Here is a 23809-nt window from a genome sequence, read left to right on the forward strand (position 1 = left end):
TCGTATCTGGCCAAAGTGCCCCATGTGTAGTTAAATCACATCTGTGCTAACGTTGCAGGTAACACATTTTTATTTTATGCACTGACTGTGACTTTGGTGTCAAAAAACTGCTGTGTTTAGATTGAAACTACTTTTGATTGAGCTTATCTAAAAGATTGATATTTCCTTTGGAAATATTCTGTTTGCATACAGTTTGGACAAAACAGCATAGAGTACAGGTCGTGAAATGGAGGTTCTGGCTGAGGTTTTCCCCCAGAGGGCGGTGAGGCACTGGAACAGGTTGCCCAAGGAGGCTGTGGATGCCCCATCCCTGCAGGCATTCAAGGCCAGGCTGGATGTGGCTCTGGGCAGCCTGGGCTGCTGGTTGGTGACCTGCACACAGCAGTGGGGTTGGAACTGGATGAGCACTGTGGTCCTTTTCAACCCAGGCCATTCTATGATTAAACACTCCTGAATTTTTCAAAAATGAGAAAGCTCTTAGCTTATCACACTGGTGACTTGTGTAGCTGGATGTGATGAGTGCAGGATGGTTACATATAACATAACTTTTCAACAAAAGCAATCCTGAGATCAAACTGCAATTGGAAACATTTGATAGATAGCATTTAATGTGATAATCTTTCTCATTGTTTGCTGGTAGATGATTAAGCTGTCTTGATCTCAGCCTTTGGATTGTGGCTGTGTGAAGAGAGTTGTCCTTTGAGATGGCACTGACAGCACCAGGCAGCAGCAGTCAGCAGAGAGCAGGTGTCATCCCTACTTGGGCAGAGTGAATATTGCAGTGCTTCTGTTTACAGACACGAGTTTCTCCCACTGTCTCTCCTGGCCAGTTGAATGTATTTGAATGGGAACAAATTGGGTTTACTCACAGAGGTTTGAGGCTTGTGAGAATTCTGCTTTCCCCTCAAATTTAAGCCCTGTTATACGGAACACCTTTGTACCCAGTCTTTCCTGGGGCTTACTGGTTATCCTGTGGTGCAGACCTCCCTAACAAGGTTCCCTTGGTTCACCTCTTGAGCTGTGTCAGCAGCTCTCTGCACAGAAGCAGCTGTGCTGACAAGGATGACTTCTTGTTGGCATGCATTCTGCCATAGGGCTCTGCAAGGAAAAGAACAATTCAGGGTGCCATAGCTCTGCCAGCAGCTCTTACTGCAACCCAGACCTTGGTCATTGCAGAACAGGAAATATTGAATCATGCTCTCAGTGATCTTGGTATTTGTGAGAGTTGCTCACGTTTAGATAATGTTTGATTAGCCCTTGTTCTGGTGTCTGTCCCAAATCATCCACATAAAGAAGATGTGCAGGAGGCTTTAAAGCATAAGGAGCTGTATATTTACCTAAAGGGATGTGTGTTACCTTCTGTTCTTTGAGTGCTCCCCCATCCATCCAAGGTGAGATCTTGTGGCACGGCTGGTATCTCCATGGTGCAGGCCTGCCATGTGTTCTTCCTGCTCTTGGCATGCATAGGGCAGCAGTGTGAATTTCCTGGATGTTTTTAGGACCACTACTGGATCAACCCAGTTTCCCCCCCCCCCCAGAACCCTACTTCTACACATGACATATTGGAGAGATGAGCTGAGTCCTGTCCTTTCAATAGGAGCTGCCTTTCCAGAAGTTTCTCTGTGCATGAAAGTTCATAATTCCTGTGCACCATCATCTGATTAGTGAAGCTGACCCATTCTCAGGGATGTTCATAGAGCTAAGTTCTGCACTGACGTGCTTGGGGTGGGTGCGTTTCAGTGCCTGTGTATGGACAGCACGCATCAAAACACTCAGTTACTGCCAAGGAACTTCTCTTTTTGGTTAGGCAGTAAGAGCTCACGGAATCAGTGGCTTAGAACCATTGCATGCCACAGATGTGAGTGTGCTTTCTAACGTGTGAAGATTCCAAGACATTCTGAGGTTTTGTTGGACTGAATATTTTCCCCCTTTACCTGGAAGCAAATGTGAAATCAGTCCCCATTGGCACGTTGTCACTCTGTGTGTCTAAAAAGTCGTGGTGAATTTCAGTCAGGTCTTCTCAAGCTTCCATATCTGGGCTGTGGGTGGAGGAGAGCCCATAAATCCAGGGCATACATCTGCCTTTACCCTGACATAGCAGTGCCTGCTCTAGATCTCATAGCCTTGGGTTTCTGATGGGAATATTGAATGATGTGGATAAATACCAAAGACATGATTCTGTCATTTCAGCCTTGGAACAGAGTAGAGCAGGTTGATTTGTGTGTGCCACTATGAATCAATTGCAGTGAAGTTTTTCATTACAAGTCTACACTCTGCTTGCTTAATGTCTCATCACAAGGTTTTTTTGGGGGAGGAAGCCTGGCTTTGTTGAAGTCTCAGGGAATTTTGCCTTTTACAAGGAGCCTGGGGCTTGACTTGGTGCATTAAAGTCTGTGTAACAGAATGCTTCCTTGGGAAGAAACTTTCTCAAGTTGAGTCACTGCAGCGTGTCTCTGAGTCAGCGATGACTGCCACAGCTGCTCAGTGCTGTGTGTGGTCATAACTTGCAGCTTTACAGAGTAGAAGTGCATGATGTCTGTTTGCAGGAAGCTGTGTTGGTCGTTCCTTTCCAACCTTTTTGGTGTTGTTCTGTCTGTCCGTAGAACTCATATGTTTCACTCTTCGAATTTATGTTCATTTTATCCTTCTTTTTTTTGTTTGTTTGTTTTTTTTTAGGACCCAATGTTGTCTTCCAGTGTGAAAGCACCCCAGAGACCCACTATCCGAGTTTGACTGTAGCGTGGAGGCAGGGTGGCCAGCCCTGCTCACGTATCTCTGAAACAATCCTTTTGCTCCGCTTGAATGCTAGATCCAGTCAAGAAATTGGGTTATCCTGGGTTTTCTTATCTACAGTTACCGTTGATTTGTAAAAGAAAGGATAGTGGGTCTTTGTGTGGCTTTCACTGCTGCTCATTCTCGTTTCCTTCAGCATTTTTCTTTGGCGTTGATAATCCTCGATCATTAGCATGCATATCCAGTTATCGTTTGCATGGTGGGATTGCAGGCACACAAAGACCCACTATTTGCACAGTTTATCTGCGCTGCTTTGAATGGGGAGTTGTGTTCTTTTGATGTTGTAATGTACATACTTTGCAGAATTAAAATGTTTGCTGATTGCTGTTTTAATTTACTTGATTTAATCTCCTACGTATTGAGCTTTTGAAATTGACAGCCTGTGGGGCTCACCCAGAAAACAAACCCTCCCTGTTTCAGCTGCTGGTGGTCACTGTGATTACAAATATACCGCACAATCTGAGGCTGATGTCTGTTAGGTCTGGGGCAGTTGTGCCTCCAAATAACCTTTTTATCGAGGAAAAAGATATTAAGCATCGAATGGAAGATCTGTATTTGTCTTCTTCTTTCACAGTAGCTCTATGGCAGGAATTCAGGTTGTTTTGGCTCGATGTGCCCTATCCATAACCAACGTCCTTGAAGTGTTTTATTCTGACAGCTCACTTTCAGTTTTGGCCAACAGCAAATTGTAGCGGTCAGTAAGTGCTTAAACAGCCTCTGTGCTACCAGCCCCTCCTGCCTAACGCATAGGCAGCCCTGGCAAAGAGGTGCTGGTAGAAAACACTAAAAGACACCTGGAGCTGAAGGCAGAGAATCTGGGTTTAAGGCAGAGGGCACAGTTACACTGCGCTACTGCTGTCAATGTGAGGGAAGGAGCAGAATAGAAGGCTGTAACCTTGATGCCCCTCTGGATGAAAGGAGTCAGCAGCAGCAGGCTGCTTGTCTGAGGACTAGTTCACACTACATCACTAGTGTGATCCCGTAGGAGCAGGACAGATGTAGGTAATTTAATTAATCTATTTAATTTAGTTGGTTTCTGAACTCGGTAACGAAACAGCAAAAAGGTCACTTATGCAATCAGAGATGTTTACAAGCCACCCTGTGTTTACTACACGTCTGTGAACGTTGTGAAGGTACGATCAGGAAAGGTTGGTCAAACTGCAGAGATGTAACAGCCTTTCTGCAGCATCTCTGTAGAAAGAGTGTGTAATGCATTCAATATGCTTTATCCAATAGTATGGATGTGCCCTTTAGGTCAGAGGTATTTCTTTTGTGCAATATTGACCACAGCAATGTGCCTACAGAAACCTACAAATGGATTTTTACTCTGGATGTATTTTGTCTCAACCAGTATTTTGCTATGGAACGAGATCATGTTGCTGTAGGCAGATGACGTGCTCAGTAATTTCTCCAGTGTTCTGCCTGACTTGATTTCCTTTTGAAGCTACGTTTTTCAGTATTTCTGCTAGAAGATGCTGAGTGGTATCAAGCAGTCCCTCCCTGTGGTCTAAAAATCAGGTGATCTTACAAATTGCCCCATGTCCACAAGGCAGTGCTCACCTGTGGGATCGGTGCTCAGCTGACTTCCTGACGTTCAGTGATTTCCTCAAGGGCCAAACTGCTGCTAATTCAGGGGGTGGGGGGGAAGGAAAATAACCTTACATCCCATCTGGAATGATGCAGGAAAAGTAGCATTATAGCATTGGGCAAAAGCAGCTGGCCTTACACCCGTCCTTGGGTGGTGCAGTTGGGGTGTATGAGGACCATCTCACACAAACAGCCCCACGTTTGGGTGTGTAGGTGATAATAACCATTGAAACAGCTGCCCCTCTGCTTAAACTGATGAGTATTGTGATGAAGCACTGGGGGCTTTCACAGCTTCTCCTGATGTTTCAGTATTACCTGAGTACAGATCTTCTAACTAATAATATTGATAACGGTATGATTTACAATGCTGATTGGAAAAACCTCAGCCCCTGCCCTTGTGCACATCAGGCACAGTCACCTGAGAGCTCTCTCTGTTCTCCTGTCACGTGCTGGCACAGAAAGAGCTGTACACATATATCAGGTTATCAGTAAGAAAGGCTGTGCCAAGGGTGTATTAAGGGGCAGATTTTAAAACAAGGTGTAGCTGTAGAAGCTGTATTAATCTGGGAGAAGAACGTTGGTCTTGGAGCAGGTGAGGACAGGGTGAAAACAAGGGATACCTGCTGAACTGCCGATCCCCTCTCTGGCCCTGAGAGCCCAAATGCTTCTCAGAGCAATGAGGCATTAACAGTTAAATCTGAAGCCATCCAAGAGAGCAGAAGGTGGCACTGCCTATAGCGCAGTACTTGCTTAGTACTGTTTTCTATGAAAATGGGGGCTGCTGTGTAACTGGGTGTCCTACAGCCAATATTTCTTCCATCCCAACGCTTTGTCAGATTGTATCCCTTTGTGATGTTTCTGAGTGGGGCTCATCACCTGTGCATAGATCTGCTCGTAGGAACGCTGGCAAACTGTGCCCTGCAGTGACGTTGGGAGCTGCTGTGGGGCAATGCTGCTTCCATGTAATGAACCAATAAACTGCTGCTGAACGGTGTGTGCTGCCTTAAAATATCTTCTGTTGTTCTCTTTGAGCTGGAGTATTAACGTATGAGGATGACTGTTTGGACATGCAAATGCAGGCTGTGCTTAGCATGAGGCAATTGTTCATCTTTGGGTTGAAACGCAGTTGTAAGATAACTATGCAAATGTACTTTATTAAAGGGACACATAAAAGGACCCAGCGTGTCTGTTGTGGTTTTTTGTTCACCTGGGGACATCTTTTCCAATTTGAATAGCTGGGTACATGTGTTATGCTGCCTGGGTGTGGGATGCAGTGACTGAGTCTTGCTTTTCACCTCTTGCAAGCTGAATCACGAATTGCTGCTGCTGTGGTGGAAACACAAACTGCACTCAGCATTTAGGGGAGCCTGGGCAAAATTCTGATGGTGTTTCCCAGAGCCTGATGAAAACTGACCTTTTCATGGGCTGCAGGAGGCACAGAGGCGTCTGACCCCACAGGCATGGCAGGAGGACACTGCTGTGGTGTGCCAGCAGGGGTGGGTGCTGTTCAACACCATCCGTCTGCGCTCAGCCTGGAATGAAGGGACTGCTTAATGCTGGTCCGTGGCACTTGTGACAAGGTGTGTTTTTCTGTGGTAGCCCAGGAGAAGAAGATAATATAGACACACACAGAAAGGACAAACTAACCAACAGAGCACATTACCCAGCACACCCCAAACCCAAGCAAACCTACATCCCTAAACAGACCAAACTTCTTACATGTGCAGTTTGTGCATAGACCACCTCTGCCACTAGGTGGTCTTCAGTGTTGGGTTTGCTTAGATCTGGCTTGATCCTTTGGGGAAAGTGCTGGAGCACTCCGTGAGGCTTGAGGTGTCTTTCCAGAGTTGTCACTTTCTAAATGGGTGTTTATGTTGTTGGCTGTATGGGGAAGTCCATGGGAATTAGGCAAAGCATGTGGTGCCTGAGCAGATTTCCTTCAAAAAGTGTCCTCGTTCCCCTAGAACTTATCTCAAGTCCTAAATATGTCAGTAGTGCACTGCTATGTGGTTAGGGCCCGTGACTCAAAGGTGCCAGGCTCACAGCAGCTCTGTAGATGTCGTGCTCAGGAGGGAGCAAAGCAAACCTTGTTTCTCGGACAGCCTGGTGTTGCTTTGCTGTTGCAAGCCAGAAACCAAAGCAACAGCTCTGTGCTGCCAGGCAAGGGCTCCTGGCTGTTAAACTAGCAGGAAAGTCCCGGTTCATTTCCTGGCAGGGTTGTGAGCTGGAGGTAAGCTGAGTGCCAGAGCTGTTGCAGGGAGAGGGGCAGCAGGAATGTGGGAGGAGAATGGGTGGAGATGCAGGTTCACTATTCTGTACCAGGGAGCCAGCAGGTTACTGTGGCTGCTGTAGAAAACACTGGCAAGTATGTTAAGGTGATCTGTTCTCCCTTTGCTTTTCTTCCCTTCAGATACCAGAGCCTACGCAGGCCTTCTAAAGTCAGACAGATGGATTCCACACTATGTTTTCATGGTGGTATCATCAGACCCATCCCAACTCAGAGCTTTTTGAGCAGTGATGATTTAAATGTAAACTAGTACTCATCCACTGATCCCAAAAGCCATGACAGTCCAAGTGCAGGGTTACTGCACAGCCATCTGAGTCAGCTGCTGTTTTGTGTCTGGCAATAAGCTTTATAAATCACACCTATCCTTGGTGTGTAGGAAATGCGTGTTTGCCTCCCAGAGTTTGTTTCAACTTGACATATATGGAACAAGACAGACACAAATGCAAGAGTACGTGTGTTTCTAACAGTTATGATGCAAGCAGACAGCGACAGGAGCTTCAGTACTTTGCTGTCCCTTGTTGGAGGGCTGCACGTTGCAATAGAAAAAAGAAGCACTTTGTCAAAGCTGAGATCTGAGGTCTAAGTGTGGGCAAAGTACAGTTACTGTACTTTGTACTGCACTGTACTGTCCCAGAATCCAGTGTGTCAGGAACCAGCTGGGCTTAAATACAGCTATGTACATGAATGTCACTAGAACAGAAGCAGCACACGTTGACCAAAGTCAATCTTGATGGATTATGCAATACAGACTTCATAGGAATCACACCAGGCTAAAATTTCACTCCTTTTTTTCTTCTAATTTTATCCTCATTATAACTTTGGAAGCAACTAAGGCTCGAAGCAGCATTCTTTGCAGCTGGAAGAGCTGCAAACCCAGAGCTCTTTGTATGAAGCAATATTTATTCTTGTTAGAAAGCTTAAAGTTCAAGATCCTTCTGGATGCACGCAGCAGAACTGAAAAGCCCTCATTTTACATCTGGCTGTTGTTTCTGGTGTGGATTTTATCAAAATTGGATGCAGCTGCATCAAGTGATCGATGTATACTCAAATAAACTGTAATTGTTTCTTCTTTCTTCCTTGCTCCCTTGCAGTGCTCTGCTAGCACGTGATGGCCAACAGGTGGATCAGAGTTGCACTTTATGTACCCTCCTTGACCCATCTAAACATATTTACTGCTTGTTTTTGCCACTTGTTGTTTGGTTACTAAACCTCAAACACCGCTGGTCATGTTTACTAACACAGATAATGAGGAGAAAAAGTGTGAAACTGTAGAGTCTGCATGTTCCCTTAGAGAACTGGATTTGTGTCATTGAATGTTCTCTGTGTCCTCGTGCATGGTTTGGATTATTTGTACTCAGTGCATCAGAATAATTCAATGTATCTCTGGCTCATTTGGTTTCTAAACTAGAAAACAACTTACTTAAAACTGTGCATCACAACTTTGCAAATATATCCTGGTGGTTTGTATAATAAATTAATAGCTGAGGCAGATTACTTGAGAAGCTGGGTCAAGATTAAAGGTGCCGTGCTGTAAATCAGCACCAGACACGTTCTAGATGACTTCGTCTCACAGCAGACATTGTGTAAGGTAAGAGGAAAACATGGCTTTGAAAACAGCGTTGCGGAAAAGAAGAGACATAGGAAGTTACAGGAAGTCAGGAATCCTTATTCTGCATCACAGCATAGGAAGAAGGGATGCTCAAAGGAGTGAAAAGGTGGCAGACTCAAAATTGCTATAAAGAGAGCAGGGTGCAAACCACAGTCAGTTGAAACCCAGTGCTGCTGTGGACAGGGGCTTTAAAAGAAAGTGCTCATGTATAGTATGACCCTTGGATTGGCATATGTTGATGTCACTTTGTGAATTCATCACATCTGAAGGCTTGAGTGGTATCTGAACTACTGGCTTGCTTCTTGTAGGGTGTGCTGATCTCCAAAGCCTCGATACCATGCAGCCGATGGAAAGGAAGAGGCAGGGCTACATCCATGAACTCATTCAGACAGAAGAAAGGTATATGGATGATCTTCAGCTTGTCCTGGAGGTGAGATGCTTTCATGTGGAAGTCTTTGGAAAAACACCACCTTTGTCCTTAAGAATAATAGCAGTGAAGAGATGCTTAAAAATTGTGAAATGCCAGGGGAAGGCAGGAGGTTGTGTGAGCACCTCCCTTACCTCATGAATCATAGAAGGCCTGGGTTGAAAAGGACCACAGTGCTCATCTAGTTTCAACCTCACTGCTGTGTGCAGGTCACCAACCAGCAGCCCAGGCTGCCTAGAGCCACATCCAGCCTGGCCTTGAATGCCTGCAGGGATGGGGCATCCACAGCCTCCTTGGGCAACCTGTTCCAGTGCCTCACCACCCTCTGTGTGAAATGTTAGGTTTTGTGGTTGACCAGCAATCTAAAAAATCATATAAAAAACAAAGCAAAATCAGTGCTGACTCAACTAAAGGGAGAGCAAATGCTTTTTTCTCCAAAGAGCTGCTCATCTTTCTGATGTTTTTGATTGCAGGTTTTCCAGAAGCCAATGGCTGATTCGGGTTGTCTCACAGAAGGGGAAATGGGGCTGATCTTTATTAACTGGAAGGAACTCATCATGTCAAATACTAAGTTACTGAAGTGAGTACTTGTGTTTTTGTCTCATGTTTTTGTGTATGTGCTGTGTATGCTATGTGTGCATTCAGAACAGCTGAATGCAAGGCAGGAAGGTAATTGATTTTCTCTTTAGAGCCTTGCGAGTGCGTAAGAAAACGGGAGGAGAAAAAATGCCAGTACAGATGATTGGGGACATCTTGGCAGCAGAGCTGTCACACATGCAGGCCTACATTCGGTTCTGCAGCTGCCAGCTTAACGGGGCTTCATTGCTGCAGCAGAAAACTGATGAAGAAGCTGATTTCAAGGACTACTTAAAGGTATCTTGTTCAGCAGCCTTTGTACCTTCAGCTTTCCTCACTGACAGGAGCCTTTCTGACCAGCATTGACCAGATCAGAATAACCCAGAGGAGTAAATCTTGCAAAAATAAGATGAGAGAATTCCAAGGAGTGGAGGTTTATATGCTTCTTCAGCAAGTACTTTACACCATTTCCCATTCTGTTCCTCATTACCTTGGTGTAGTGGTTAACCTTAGGAAGCTACAGAGCCAGTGTCTGCACCTTCCCTAAATCCACGTGGTCTAAAGGGGGTGGAGTCTGTGGAGTTAAAATGAGAAAGCTATAGTGCTCAATGTGCTGTTCAATGTGCAAACCGATGGGGCATGAAGTAGCAGCAGGGGCTGGGCCTTCGGTTGCGCATGGTGAGCATCACAGGCAGCTGCAGAAAGAAGTAAGGGATCGCTGCTGTATTGCAGCTGATGCTGTGCCTTTGAACTGTTGACATCAGGCATTTGCTTCATTCACTGTTTTGTTTTGTTTTGTTTTTCAACCTGAGTGGAGCATATTATGTCAGAATAAAAGCTGGAATGGTTTTGTATGTTCTGACTCTGCATGGGCAATGATGCTACAGCGCTGTGCTGGCGAAGCATCTGGGCACAATGACAGCGCTGACTTTCCTGTTTGTTCTAGATACAAGTGGACTGTATTGTTTGCTAGCCTAAAAGTCTGAGATTTCTTGGAAAGCCTGAAAAAATTAAATCTGATCAGACCCTTTTCAGTGCAGTGAAGCAGCTGTTTCTTGATGAGTAATACCATGTCTCTGGATTGCACTGTAGAAACTCGCTCTGGATCCTCGCTGCAAAGGAATGCCCCTCTCCAGTTTCCTCCTGAAACCCATGCAAAGAATAACGCGCTACCCTCTGCTTATAAAGAGTGTGAGTACCCTGAGTGAAGTCCTGTGCGAAAACGCTTTGATTTTATTCTCTATAGCAAAAGAAAGAAAACCTTATCTCTTCATGGGGATTTCTGGAAGAGTGTGGAGAACTATCTCCCGTGCTTACCTCTGTTTGTGTCTTGGTTTCTCCTCATTTTGTTTTGCACCAGATTCTAGAGAATACTCCAGAAAATCACCCAGATCACAGTAACCTCAGGCTTGCCTTGGAGCGTGCAGAAGAGCTGTGTTCTCAGGTTAACGAAGGGGTGCGTGAGAAAGAGAACTCGGACCGGCTGGAATGGATACAGTCCCACGTGCAGTGCGAAGGCCTTGCTGAGGTAGCTGCACTGCAGTGCTCTCTGGCACAGGCTGTGTCAGTTTGTTTTGGGAAGGCCAGAGCAGGGGAGTCTCCTTCTCTGGAGATACTTAAGACCTGCCTGGATCCTTTCTTGTGTACCCTGTGGCAGGGAAGCTGCTTTAGCAGGGGGTTGGACTAGAGGAGCTCCAGAGGTCCCTTCCAACCACTACAGTTCTGTGATTCAGGGAAATGAGAGAGCTTGCCCACATCCCATACTGGGAATGTGATCCACTGCTGATCTCTTGGCAGAGATGTTGCTCACAGCCACAGTATGATGAGCCCTCATTGTTCAAGCATTATTTTGGCAATGGGGAATCTCTGTTTACCAGTGTATAATTAATACCATTCAAACAGTTAAACAAACAGAAGTAACTCCCAGTCCTGAAGTTCTGCTCGTGCTGCCTTTGAACTAAATCAGGTGTACACTTTGGGACAGTTTTCAAAATGAAGTGTGGTACCAGTTTTCACTGGTAGCCAGGGTTGAACAGAGAACAGAGCCCAGCGGGCCTGTCCTGGTGCCATTGTTTTGCTGTGCATTCATAAGAGGTTACCTGACTGCAGGACTCTTCTTAAACACAACTTCTGGACAGCAGAAAAGTGACCATGAGGTGAATGCTGGTCCAGACCTGAGCATTTATTGTCTGTAAGCAGATTTAACTTGCTTACAGCTGGGAATAGTGCTGACACCATGACAGATCGTGAGACAGCTTCCCTCCTCTTCACTGGTAACTCCATATTCAGTAAGCAAAAGAGGATTTTGAGCAGTTTGAGCAATTGCTGTTGTGAAGAGGAACTAATGCCTGCATTTGCTTGCTGCTGCTCATGGATTTTTGTCTCTCCTAGCAACCCGTGTTCAATTCCCTCACAAACTGCTTGGGACCACGGAAGCTCCTGCACAGCGGCAAGCTGTACAAGGCGAAGAGCAGCAAGGAGCTGTATGGCTTCCTGTTCAACGACTTCCTGCTGCTTACCTACATGGTCAAACAGTTTGTCTCTTCTGGCTCTGATAAACTGTTCAGCCCCAAGTCCAACTCCCAGTTCAAAATGTACAAAATGGTGAGTGCAGGAGGTGCCCCATGGTCCTGTTGATTCGAAGTAGTTTTTCTTTCAGTCCTTTGTTGCCTCCTTTACACGGTGATCTGATTGTTCTTCTTGTATCCTTCAACTTTCAAACACCCTGCAGAAAAAAACATGTACTGAAATATCCTTGTAGAGTTTCAGCTTAATGTTGGGGTGATGACGCCACAGCAATGTTTGCTTTTCTTTCAGCCTGTTTTCCTTAATGAAGTCCTGGTGAAATTGCCCACGGATCCTTCCAGTGATGAGCCAGTTTTCCACATATCACACATTGACAGAGTTTACACACTTAAAACTGACAACATCAATGAGCGGTGAGTAGAGCAAATGCGAATTTGAGGTTAACCTTTCTGAATGTGGCTGGGGGCTGTGTTCCTGGTGAGCAGGACAAGGCTTAGCTTCCCCATCAGGACATGAACTCCTCTGACTCTTGTATGAATTACAAGCTTTCTGTCACTTTGTTCTGCTTGTAGGGCAGCTCTTGAAAGCCAGCATTGCATCTACTGCTCCCAGATGTTGTAGTTGCATAGAAGAATAGTTTAGGTCTGCCAGGTCCTGCATCCCGTAGGATTCTTCCTCAGTGCTGGTCAGTCTTCCATGTGACCCTGCAATGTGTAATAAAACAGACATTTCAATTTCATTTATTTAGGCTCATATGGAAGCGTGCCATAAGAATTAATGTGAAACCTCTGCAGCTTTGGTCCCTAAGCGAACTTGACTTGTGGTGCCTCTGAAATCCAGTAAATAAAAAATGGCAAAAGAGGATGGGGCAGAGTCGCTGTTGATGAGGGATTTCCTGCCTATGGTACAACTCTTATGTTGGGATTGCTCTTTGCAGCACTGCCTGGGTTCAGAAAATCAAAGCAGCATCCGAGCAGTACATTGAAACTGAGAAGAAGAAACGTGAAAAAGCATATCAAGGTACTGAGTTCTGTCTTCTTCCCTCACCCACCCAGACCCCCAGTGTGTTCTGAAGGATGCTGCACATCTCTGGGGGGAATCTCTCTTCAAAAACAGCCAGTTTTTGTGGTTGCAGCCAATTTCTGACTTCTTCGTTTCCAGCTCGCTCACAGAAGACCTCGGGAATAGGACGTTTGATGGTGCACGTGATTGAAGCAACAGAGCTGAAGGCCTGTAAACCCAATGGTAAGTGATGGAAATAGTCTCACATTCCTGCAGGGTTTGGAAAGGCTCATTAAGAGCAGTCTGGCAATTTGGGAAATGTGGTTACAGCTGCAGCTCCTGGACATAACAGCCATTATTTAGCTTCAGAGGAGTGAATGGAGAAACAGCTCTGTGCTGCTATAAGATCTGTGGATATGTAACCCCACATCATCTGGACAGCAGCGTAGATGTGTGTCCAAGCAGCCTGTAGACAGAGAGGCAGGTTTTGGCACTTCTGGGGTGTCTCACTGCTGCTTCTCTGTTTAGGGAAGAGCAACCCGTACTGTGAAATCAGCATGGGCTCTCAGAGCTACACAACGAGGACCATGCAGGACACCTTGAACCCCAAGTGGAACTTTAACTGCCAGTTCTTCATTAAGGATCTGTATCAGGATGTCCTCTGTATCACCATGTTTGACAGGGATCAATTCTCTCCTGACGGTAAGTGCGTGAACATTTGTTTTAGGAAAATAAAGTGTTCTTGTGACTTGGGATGCATGGATTTTCACCAACAGTCTGTAGGTACAATTGCTTTCTGCAAAATGTTGTGTAAAAAGCTGTGCTTCCATACTGAAGAGGCTGAATAGCTGCCCAGAGCCAACAGTCAGATTTGATCCCACTCAGGCTTTTCTATTAGGAACAGAACTATTTTTTGTAGCGCTGGGAGCTGAAAGGAGTTTTTGTCTGTCATTGTAGGCAGTGCCTGAGAATAAAGTACTAGGGTACGTTTACACAGCAGTTACTTGATGAACTTTCTTTTGCTTGGAGACCAAACATTTTTTTGCAGTCTGCTGCTGGTAGTCTTTAAAAGATGAAGTGATACAGAAGCCTAAACAAAAGTTGTCTGAGCCAAAGTACTTAATTTTTTATGGTCTTTGTAGCAGTGCAGCTGACATGTAAACGGGTGCCATCGCTTAGTTCTTGAGACTGTCACTTGTCACAAATTGTAGATGTCGCAGACAGAACATTTCAAGTGTGATAGTACAGAATCATTAATGCTGGAAGTAACAACTGAATAAGCAAAAGTAGTGCCTGAAATCAAAGTCTGTGTGGTAAGGAAACTGCGTGATGCTGAAAAACTGCTGCGCAGCCCTGAGCTCCCCTGTCTGACAGGGAACAGCTTCCCCTCAGGTCCGCACGGTGCTTCCCTGCGCAGCACGTAGCACTGCTGATTAACGTCGCGCTTTCAGATTTCCTGAGCTTCATGTCTGTGCTTCATGACATCTCGTGCTTGTTTTTGTACAACAGATTTTTTGGGTCGCACTGAAATTCCAGTAGCAAAAATCCGAACAGAGCAGGAGAGCAAAGGCCCCACAACCAAGCACTTACTGCTGCATGAAGTGCCGACCGGCGAGGTCTGGGTCCGTTTTGACCTGCAGCTCTTTGACCAGAAAACACTCCTCTGAGAGCACTTCTTTAATTTATGAAGGACAAATGAAACTGACGGATTGAACTTTGGGATGAGATTCCTTGCCCTAAGCTCCTCATTAAGCAATATACCTGCTGCTTTCCCATTCCCTCAGTCACTGGTTGCATTTAGTTCCTTGCTGCGTTCAAAGCTGTCGTTCATCTATGCAAACACAGACGTTACTGTGTGTACAGTACTATAGCTCAGTGCCTTTTTATTACATTGGAATATGTTGGTTTTGGATGCCAATGTTTTCATTGTCAGGGCCATAAAAAGTATTAGGTAGAAGCGTGGCATCAAAACATATGTGTATTTTACCACATAGTCTAATGAGCAGACTGAGGAATGGTTTAGTTTCGCACTAGAATCATTCTGTTTGAAATCTGAAAAGTGATATCCACTGGAATCCTCCTGTCTCAGGATGATAGTTTTAAAGATTAAATGCTGAAGAAGCCTTAGCACTGGAGAGTTCTCCAATCTCTTGTATATTCTTTAAGAATCAAGTGTAGTTCTTCACTTGACTTAGTTCTGCACTGAAATCAGTAACTGCAACTTGATTTTGCTTCAGTTGGATGAATCGTTCTCTGCTGAGACAATGTCATTGTAAAAAAAGAACTAGAAACAATGTTTTAAATACTGTGACTCACAATAATGTGGAAAAATACTTTCCAGCTTTTGGTTTTCCTAAATCTAAGTTATTTGTGTACAGTTCCTTGGTTTTGCAGACCTCCATGTGAATCTTGAAGCTTTGACATTGCCAACATTGTATATAGAGAGTAAAATATAAGTTTATTAATGTAATTTGTCTACAGATGTCTATTGGTGCATAGTGACTTTTTAAAAGTATATTTTATTGTACAAGAGAATGTGAAATAATGAGAAAAACTTACTTATGGAATTAAATTCAAGAGAAGTTTGTTAAAAGTTCAAGATGTTTGCTGAGAGGAAGCGCTAGCACAGCATTCATCTGCAAGATGAGACTGGCTGCAAGCAAAACCCTTCTTAGGGTACCAAAAGTAGGGCTGATCTAAGGAAGATTGTTGTAAAGGGTTTGATACATGGTAACCATCGTACTGCCTCCTTCAGCTGCTTTGTTGAAAAAGCACAGCATGCAATTCAGAACAGCAGGTGCCCTTGTTTTCTGTGGGTGCCGCAATACCTCCCGGTGTCTGACAGTTCCACACTTGACTGCCATCTGTGTACCCTCCTGTTACAGAGCTGAGTCAACCTCTGTTACTTTTAACAGTTTTCTGTGGTTCAGTATTTCTAATCCTAAATAAAACTAAATCTTGGCAACGCTTGAGAGATCACGTTTGTGCTGTGAGAGAGCGAGAGAGAACTGCTGCTGTTCTCAGGCTTCGACATCAGAGCTTCTGTGCAGTTACAGCAGTGGGGAGGTGGGGACCACAGCAGAACTGTGTGTGCATCACTAGGGCACCAGCAGCTCCATGCAGTATTGCAACACCTGAAGCTAAATGCAAGCTTTGTCATTCCCCTGTCCACTGCTGGAAGTAATAGCAGCAGTATTTCAAACATTTCTTTGACTTCTGGTAACAGTACTGCAGAAGCACTACTTTAAGACAACGAGTTTATTGCAGTTTTCCAAAAGACCTGGCCCACTGTCACTTGCTTTAGCAGAAGACCTAACATGTTTTGCAGACAGTACCTTCTGATGGCTGTGCTTGCCACTGCAGTGAGCTGGAGGTGACATCATCTGCTCTCACTGTCTTTGTGGTGGTCCACGACTCTCAGCCTTCGAACAGAAATAAAAACCATTGTCAGCCAACCCAAGAGCAAGGCTGCCATCGCCCAGCACGGCTTCCTGCACTAGCTGTTTCCCACACTGAGTTACTCCAGGAAATGCTTGTCTTTGTGACCGGTTTCCCTTCTAGAACTTGCTGTTAGCCCATAATTGCTCTAACAGTTATGCTGGACAAAGGCTTGGGCCAGCAAGAGGCGTAAAGCTCCAGTACATGGGCTCAGGGGAGAGAGTGGGCCGGCTTCAAGGACATCCGGCTCCCAGCTGAGCTTTGATGCTCTTGTCACTGTGGAACAGAACTTCCTTTAACTGTTGTGCACTGCACCAGCAGGCCGGGGAGCTTTCAAAAAGAGGTGAATCACTGGGAGTGTTTTATCAAATACTTTACAATGCAGCCAAACGAGAGGCTTTACCTGGTGTAACTGCTCTCTCAAGAAACACAGCAGCTCTTACCTCCTTGTTCTGTGGAGCTCACTAGCAATGTAGGTGTGTGGAACCTTCAGCCACTCGATCGCATCCATGCGCTGCCGGCCCAGGGGAAGCAGGGGCAGTTCCTGCAGCTCTCTGCTGGAGCACGGTCTTCCTGAGGGAAGGAAACGGATGCTTGCCAAGGAAGGGGGAGCTTCCCCCAGCATGAAAAGTTTCTAAAGGACACTGATGATTTATCCTACCTGTCTCACACCGCTTGACAATGCCTGTCTCAATAAACTTTTTCTGAACAGCTTTTAACAGAGGATCCTGTAAAGCTGGTATTGAAACCTGTGACAGAGACAATAATTTCAAGCGTAAGCACATAGACAAGGATTTTATGAGAGTGTCTCAAAGTCAGACAAATGTAAACTTTAAGAAACAGTTAGCAGGGAGAAATATCAACCTCAGTTTTTATGAACAGAAAGATGAGGCATGGACGTAAGTGGCCCCAGTTTGTAGAAATGCTGAGCATTGCAGCTCCTCCTTCAACACTGTCACAAACGATGAGACACAGATGGTCCTGAGGGCTCACAGCAACCAGGAAGGATTTAGAGAATTGCATTTTGTGCATTTGTGCCCAAGTCCTTCCTACCTGCCTCTCCCACCCACTACGCAAGGATTTGGTGCATTTGATATGATCTCCACAGCACAAACCACCCCACCTTCCAGCAGTCTGTGCACGTCTTCAGGAACAGTGGGTCATATTCTGATGGGTCATAAGTTTCCAAAGCCACATAGCCCTGTAGGAGAAGTAGGTTACATTGTAGTATAACAGGCAAATACCTCCATCCATTTTAATTGAATGCAAGCATATATACATTGTAAGTACTTTCATGAAGCACCAGACATCCAGACTAAAAGGTTAATTATTACTAGGGCAGTTCAGGTAGTGAAAATTCTGTTCAAGGGAACAGGTTTTGACCGAAGAAGGAAAAGAAAAAAGCACCTAAGGCCCACCGGCCTTTTTCCTTTAAATGAAGGTTTTCAGCTTTCCTGTGGGCACAGTTCACCGGGGTCACAGCAAGGAAGGGATGCAGCTTTTGGCTCTCTGCCCTCTGTAATTCTTCTTGGAGATCAGCAAATGAGAACTGGAAACATCATGTTTGGAACAGTCAGTAGGGCTGCAATGTGAAGCCAAACCAACCAAACCAAAGCCCTGGGATCTACAGTAAGTGTGAGATATCACTGTATTGAAGGCCCTGCAGTGGGCAAGTGAATCAGGCCGTCGGGCCTGCTGCTCCAGACTCTCACAGAGCACCTGGGCAGCCCTACAGAACCCGAGCTGCTGCTGAAAGCAAAGACTGCTCAGGCAGGCCACATAGCAGCTTCTCTCACCTTCTGCAAAACTTTAAGAACTAACATGCCTTGATTTGCAAAGTTTTAGTGCCACCCATTGGTTAATTACTGTATGTCATCCTATTACAGTAGGGGCTGAAGCCTCAGTGCTGGGTGCTGTGCCACAAACTCCAACTCAGCATGTATGGCCTTGGGACTGGGAAAAAAAAAAGAGAGAAGAGAAACTGGAAGAGTTTACATAGAAAGGGGGAATAAGCTGATGAAAGAGAAACAAAAAAGCGAGATCTGGGGTACAAAACAAAAAGTCTACAAAGCAAGGAGTGGTGCAAGAGGAAATGGGCAAAGAGAAGGGAGGAAAAAAAAACTGCACAGCCAGAATTTGGGATGTGAGCCAGTCCATAGAAGTGTCTTAAGTTCTGCAAAATGTGTCATATGCTGCCATAATTAATGCAAACATATGCAAATAATGATGCTGTTATTCTGGAGGGCTGCAGCCCACTGAGGCAGGGAGAAAAGGTGGGGGTTGGTCATTGATGGTGCACTTGTTTGGGGTGAAGAACACTCCAGTGCAACAGCCACTGTGTTCAAAGGTCACCCATCAAAATCCTGACCCAACACAGGGGTTGGCAAGATGCCCTGATGCAGACCCAGATGTGCACAGTACATCTAACAGATCCAAATGCCAGGACCTGGGCTGAAGGACTGATTCAGCTTTTCATCACTAAGTGCAGTTTAAATGCATGGATCTTTCACATCAGACTTTTGAAGAATAGATTGTTTGTTCTCATTTCAACGCCACAGCTCCCACAGTGTTCTCATTTCTGGATAGGAAGCTTGTTTACAGTCTCATAAATCCCCTGTGCAGTGGTTTCCACTGACAACAAAAGCCTGCCCTGTATAAAATACTGTGCTATTTGTGGCAGGTGATCTGACTGCCCTTATTGCTCTTGATATCCAAGTCAGAGGTGCAGAAAGTTGAGTCGTGGAATTTCTTAAAGAATTATATGAAATTCAGAGCAACAACAAGAAGCATTTCCTACAGTGACTGCTGGCCTTTGCTTTCACCTGATGGAGCTCTGTTGATGGAACTCACAAATGAAATCCACTCTTTGACCATTCTCAGAACCCAGTGTGTGCTCAGTGCCCTGAGCAAAGCAATTGCTTTTTTCTGATGGCGAATTTAAACAACTGGCTGGGATGATGCCACAATCAGAGGTCCTCAGGAAGAGTAAGTTTTAAATAAGGCACATGGAACACGAAGCTGGTCAACTAACAGCAAATAGCAGCCAAGACCCCAGTCTCATCCACAACTCTTTCCTTGGCAGAAATTTGTATCTTGATACCTTCTTTTTACAGTAGTTTAAATAGAGAGACAGTTGTTCTTCCCTCCTCTTCTGTATTTCTTCCCTCGACTGGCTGTCCATTTTGTCCTCAATTTTCCACAGCAGTGGCTCTGAAACATCCTCAAGCCATTTCTTGTATAGGATCTCCTTCTTTCTCAGATTTAAGAAATCGTGGTGCCTCAAATACCTGTCCACCTCCTGTGTGACAAATGGAAAAACAAACACACAACACGTTAGCCAAGCAATCATCTTAATTAGTCCACTGATGAAGCTATGCAGCACAGCTGACCTGATCTGACTGGGCAGCGCTGCCCTCCCTGCCAGCCCTCCCTTCTGCTGCTCCCTCTCTCCTGTTGGCTCCAAGCCCTTCTTTGCATTCCTCTCCTCTTCCCCCCCTCCCCCCAGGTTATTGGGAAAAGGATTTTTTTTTCCTCTAGCAGTGGCAGCCTGCTGGATTGGGTCAGCCCTGCTGTCCATTATTCACAGTCTCACCGCCATCCATCTCATCCACAGAACTAAAGTTAGGTGCAAACGGGCACTCAGCCACTGAAACTCACTGTGAAACTCACATTTAGGGTTGTCAGTTCAGTTCTGTCCTCAGGAAGTCAGAAGGATGTATTTCTGAATTTAGTTTTCCAGGAATATAGACAACTGACGTTTTATCATAATTCATTGACTTTTACATACAGAAAACTAACAGCAAGCAAGAGAAAAGAGATCATTTCTTACTCTCACAAAGTAATTTTCTCTGTCTAAGATGGACTGAGCAGAAGCGATGATGTCTCTGCTTTCATCAGGAGCCACCTGGCAAAACAGCAAGAAAAGACATGAAGTAAAAGCAGGGAGTTACAGCAGCTGTCAGAATTACCTTAGATCAGAATAGTTACTTGAGCTGGGATTTAAGGCATGTTACACCCTAACACAGCTGGCAGAACAGCACAGAGCTCTGTGAGCCTTGCTCTGAATAGACAGATTAAACTCAAGTCATGTTTTGGAAGAACAAAAGCGTTCATGTTCATTGTGATCAGCCCAGGCACCTCCTTGGATGCTCCTCACTGGGGCTGTGCCACCACTTGATCCAGGCCACTTGCTCAAGTGTGTCCAAAACAAAAAACCAAAACCAAATAAACCCCAACATTTAGGTTTCATGTGAAAACTTTCTGAATGTCACGGAACTCAACAAAGATACCTCAAAGTGCTCAATAAAACCCACCAGATTAATATTTTCAGTTGTTTGTTCTCCAACAACAAACATAACTCAGACCTACAGAACTTTGCAAACAACCATCTTTTATTCCTTCCTTCATCCCTTCCATTCTATTCCACTCCTCCACTCGTACCTTCGCACGATAGAAGTCCTTCTGTATCAGCCAGTATCTGCTAGTATTTGTCTTCCCAGAGAATCTACTGCAATCAAATGTATTTGCTGCGTTGCTCCTTGCTGGTGCTGTGGAGCACCTCTGGATAAATTTAAAAAAAAAAAAAAAAGGAAAAAGTCTGCATGAAAAACATCTACCTGCTTTATAAAGATCTCATCCAGGTTCCACAGTCAGACTACAGACTGGGATACAAGAAGTTCACCTAAGATCCTCATACAATGCTGCCTTGCAAACCTCATTCTCCCAGGGCAAGAATTACAACAAAACATCACTTTAGCAGTTCTCTGCAGTACTTCAGGAGAAAACATTTCACACACATGAAACAGAAGCACTGGAGATAGGGATATCCCAAGCTAGAGCAATGATTTTAACGGTGAGAGCACTCTTCAAACAGATATACATACAGGTTCAATCCTACATAGCTGTAATGGAAGCAGCTCTTGTGGAACCAGACCACTGCTTACTGGGTCAGCAACCCTTTCATGCATGTATCAGACAGGCTGTAACATCGTTGCAGCACTGCATTTACTGATGCTTCCACCAGCACTAACGTTTGGGGTTTCTCTGGAAGATTTGCACAGTACTTGGATTCCAGACAGCCCAACCTACAATAAATGCACAGGAAAGGCAGAGCACATGAATCTTCCCATAATACATATATACTCCATCAGAAGAGGGGTGGCCAGCAGGGACAGGGAGGTGATTGTCCCCATCAGCTCTGCTCTTGTGAGGCCCCATCTGGAGTACTGTGTCCAGGTCTGGAGCCCACAGTACAAGAAAGACAGGGAGCTGTTGGAGAGGGTCCAGGGAAAAGCCACGAAGATGATTGGGGGACTGGAGCACCTCCCCTACAAAGGCAGGCTGAGGGAGCTGGGCTTGTTCAGCCTGGAGAAAAGAAGGCTGCAGTGACCTCACTGCAGCCTTTCAGTACCTAAGGGGAGCCTACAAACAAGAGGGGAATCAACTCTTTGCAAGGGCAGATAACAGCAGGACAAGGGGAAATGGTTTGAAGTTGAGGGAGGGAGGCTTTAGGTTGGATGTCAGGGGAAGTTCTTTACAGAGAGAGTGGTGAGGTGCTGGAACAGCTGCCCAGAGAGGTCATTCAAGGTCACATTGGATGGGGCCCTGGGCAGCCTGGTCTGGTATTAAATGAGGAGGTTGGTGGCCCTGCATGTGGCACAAGGGTTGGAGATTCATGATCCCTAAGGTCCCTGCCAACCCTGGCTATTCTGTGATACACATCCCTGAGCATTCATAGGGTGGAGACAAAACCACAGGGATATCCCTGCTCACTGGGATGCCTGATGATCTCAGGTGCTGGTCAGGGAAGGCAGGTCTGTGGGTACCAGCTGCCAGTGCCAAGAAGGAAATACAGATATAGCCAAATGCCCTGGGTTCTCAGCTGTACACAAGTTTCATGTTTCATTTTCACTCTTTGCATCAGAATTCACAGCTGAAGGAATGCAGAGCTGCTCACCTGGTACAGCTTGTGCTGACAGAGTTCTGCTGCAGGTGGTGGACCTGTAGCCTGGGGAGCAGTCTCTGAGCTACGCACAGTATGCATTGCAGGGGGAGGCTGCAAGAAACATTAAAACATTCCAAACCATATGAAACTGTTCCATAAACACCAAAAAGCTAGTTGTCCTACAATGCCAGACAAACACACAACAAAGCTCTGTAGGAATTCTAACTGCCAAACATACCAACCGTCATTTTGTATCACTGTAAGTGAAAGGAGGGAAACAAAGCATCACGTTTAGAGGCAGATAGTCTGGCACTACCTGTCTGTTCTCATCTCCCTAAGGAATGGATGGCAAATTTTGTTTCAAAGAACAAAGTGAACCACAAATTACTCCAGAATGCTTCCAGCTTTAAAAACATTTCAGAGTCATCAGGTTCTGCCTTGTGACTTTCACTTCTTTCCTTTGTGCCTTTCTCAATTACATAAAAGTTACCTTCAAGTAACCGCTACATTCCACAATAGGGATAGCTGCATTTCAGTGGTTTTTAAAGCCAGTTCTAAGAGATGAAGCTTACGCTAAAGCACCAACACTGAGATCAAGACAGGAAATGCCATCTCCTCCATTATATGTGCACCAGTATGTTTCATAGAATCATAGTACCAGCAAGGTTGGAAAAGACCTCTAAGATCATCCAGTCCAACCACCAACATTTTCCACTAACATAATACATTTCCTCTTGCTTCAGGAGTGCTGTTCAGTAGAGCAGAGCATTCTTCCCTCTGCTAAAATACACAGCAGCTCCCCTGTATAATCAATGAATATTAAGATGTGATAATTACAAGATAAACAAGAGAGTTTGGCAAAGCAGATAACGATAACAAAAAGAGAATGGATAGAAAGCTTACCCCTATCCTGGGCTCACTTACAAAACTCCAACAGAGCTAATCTCCAGAACAGATCCTTCCCCATTGGCTGCCAGCTCTTAAATAGGGCTAGGAGGAGTGGAGCCTGGCTCCACCCCTTCTGGCAGCACAGGTGAATTGCCTTCACCTGTGCTCCTGTGGCTGACTCACTGCTTGCCTCAGGTGATCAATCAGGGGTTCAGGCCCTGACTCAGCAGTTCCCATACACTCCCCAAACACGGTTTTGCAGAAACACTGAGAAGGCAGATTTTTGTAAAAAGCAGACAATTGCTTTTTATTCCTCTTGAATGTGGTAAAGTAAGATTATTTGTGTTTGCATACATAGGTCAAATCCTCACACAGAAGAGGATTTGCACGTTCACGGTTTCCTCTCCTCTCCTTTTTCCCCTCAGAAGAGAAACACTTTATACTGCTATACTAAAACTTTTACGTATTAAAACACACCGGAATGAGGACTTTCAAACCCTGTGAAATTCTCAGAAAGGTTTTCCTCCCAAACTTATTGAAGGACCCAACGATAGCCGCTCCGAGGCAGCCCACGACCCGGGTACCTCAGCGCCGCCACAGCTGCAGTAAAGCCAGGGCGGCAAAAATGGCGCCGCCCCAGATTGCATCACACCACCCATTCCGTATGTTCTTCCGCCTGAGAAAATAGTCCCTCCCCACTACCTCCAGCCTCTCGGAAGAGGAGGGAACCCC

The 23809-nt window shown here is 45.3% G+C and overlaps 2 protein-coding genes across 7 annotated transcripts in view; one reads left to right on the forward strand and one right to left on the reverse strand.

Moving 5' to 3' along the window:
- ITSN2 (intersectin 2) overlaps nt 1-14474 on the forward strand; it is a 66994-nt gene extending 52520 nt beyond the window's left edge. For 4 of the 6 annotated variants that reach the window (XM_048938062.1, XM_048938066.1, XM_048938064.1 and 1 more), the window contains 11 exons: nt 8585-8706; nt 9177-9283; nt 9393-9576; nt 10372-10470; nt 10640-10807; nt 11671-11883; nt 12097-12218; nt 12743-12825; nt 12967-13050; nt 13336-13509; nt 14317-14474. In XM_048938062.1, coding sequence (XP_048794019.1) covers nt 8585-8706; nt 9177-9283; nt 9393-9576; nt 10372-10470; nt 10640-10807; nt 11671-11883; nt 12097-12218; nt 12743-12825; nt 12967-13050; nt 13336-13509; nt 14317-14474 — 1514 coding nt within the window. Of the gene's footprint in view, nt 1-2676; nt 8564-8584; nt 8707-9176; nt 9284-9392; nt 9577-10371; nt 10471-10639; nt 10808-11670; nt 11884-12096; nt 12219-12553; nt 12723-12742; nt 12826-12966; nt 13051-13335; nt 13510-14316 lie in introns of those variants that run through there. The other 2 variants (XM_048938067.1, XM_048938068.1) reach the window with 2 other exon arrangements.
- A 1668-nt stretch (nt 14475-16142) lies between these two features.
- On the reverse strand, nt 16143-23185 carry FAM228B (family with sequence similarity 228 member B). Its single transcript, XM_048938112.1, has 9 exons — nt 23093-23185; nt 22202-22300; nt 20686-20805; nt 20075-20149; nt 19346-19543; nt 17369-17446; nt 16907-16994; nt 16689-16818; nt 16143-16229 (listed from the first exon to the last, which is right to left on the reverse strand). The coding sequence occupies exons 2-9, from the start codon at nt 22286-22288 to the stop codon at nt 16187-16189; spliced, it is 819 nt and encodes a 272-aa protein (XP_048794069.1). The 5' UTR covers nt 22289-22300; nt 23093-23185; the 3' UTR covers nt 16143-16186.
- Nucleotides 23186-23809: the final 624 nt, after the last annotated feature.

This window comes from Lagopus muta, chromosome 2 (assembly GCF_023343835.1).
Source record: "Lagopus muta isolate bLagMut1 chromosome 2, bLagMut1 primary, whole genome shotgun sequence".
NCBI lineage: Eukaryota > Metazoa > Chordata > Aves > Galliformes > Phasianidae > Lagopus > Lagopus muta.

What these genes read in the sequence shown, in the direction of transcription:
- FAM228B (XM_048938112.1), bottom strand. Translation starts at nt 22,288, where the DNA reads ATGCATACTGTGCGTAGCTCAGAGACTGCTCCCCAGGCTACAGGTCCA. An exon ending in TAAACTACTGTAAAAAGAAG is followed by an intron (nt 17,447 to 19,345) that starts GTATCAAGATAC and finishes CTTCTCCTACAG; the next exon opens with GGCTATGTGGCTTTGGAAAC. An exon ending in CGTGCACAGACTGCTGGAAG is followed by an intron (nt 16,995 to 17,368) that starts GTGGGGTGGTTT and finishes TCTCTGTCACAG; the next exon opens with GTTTCAATACCAGCTTTACA.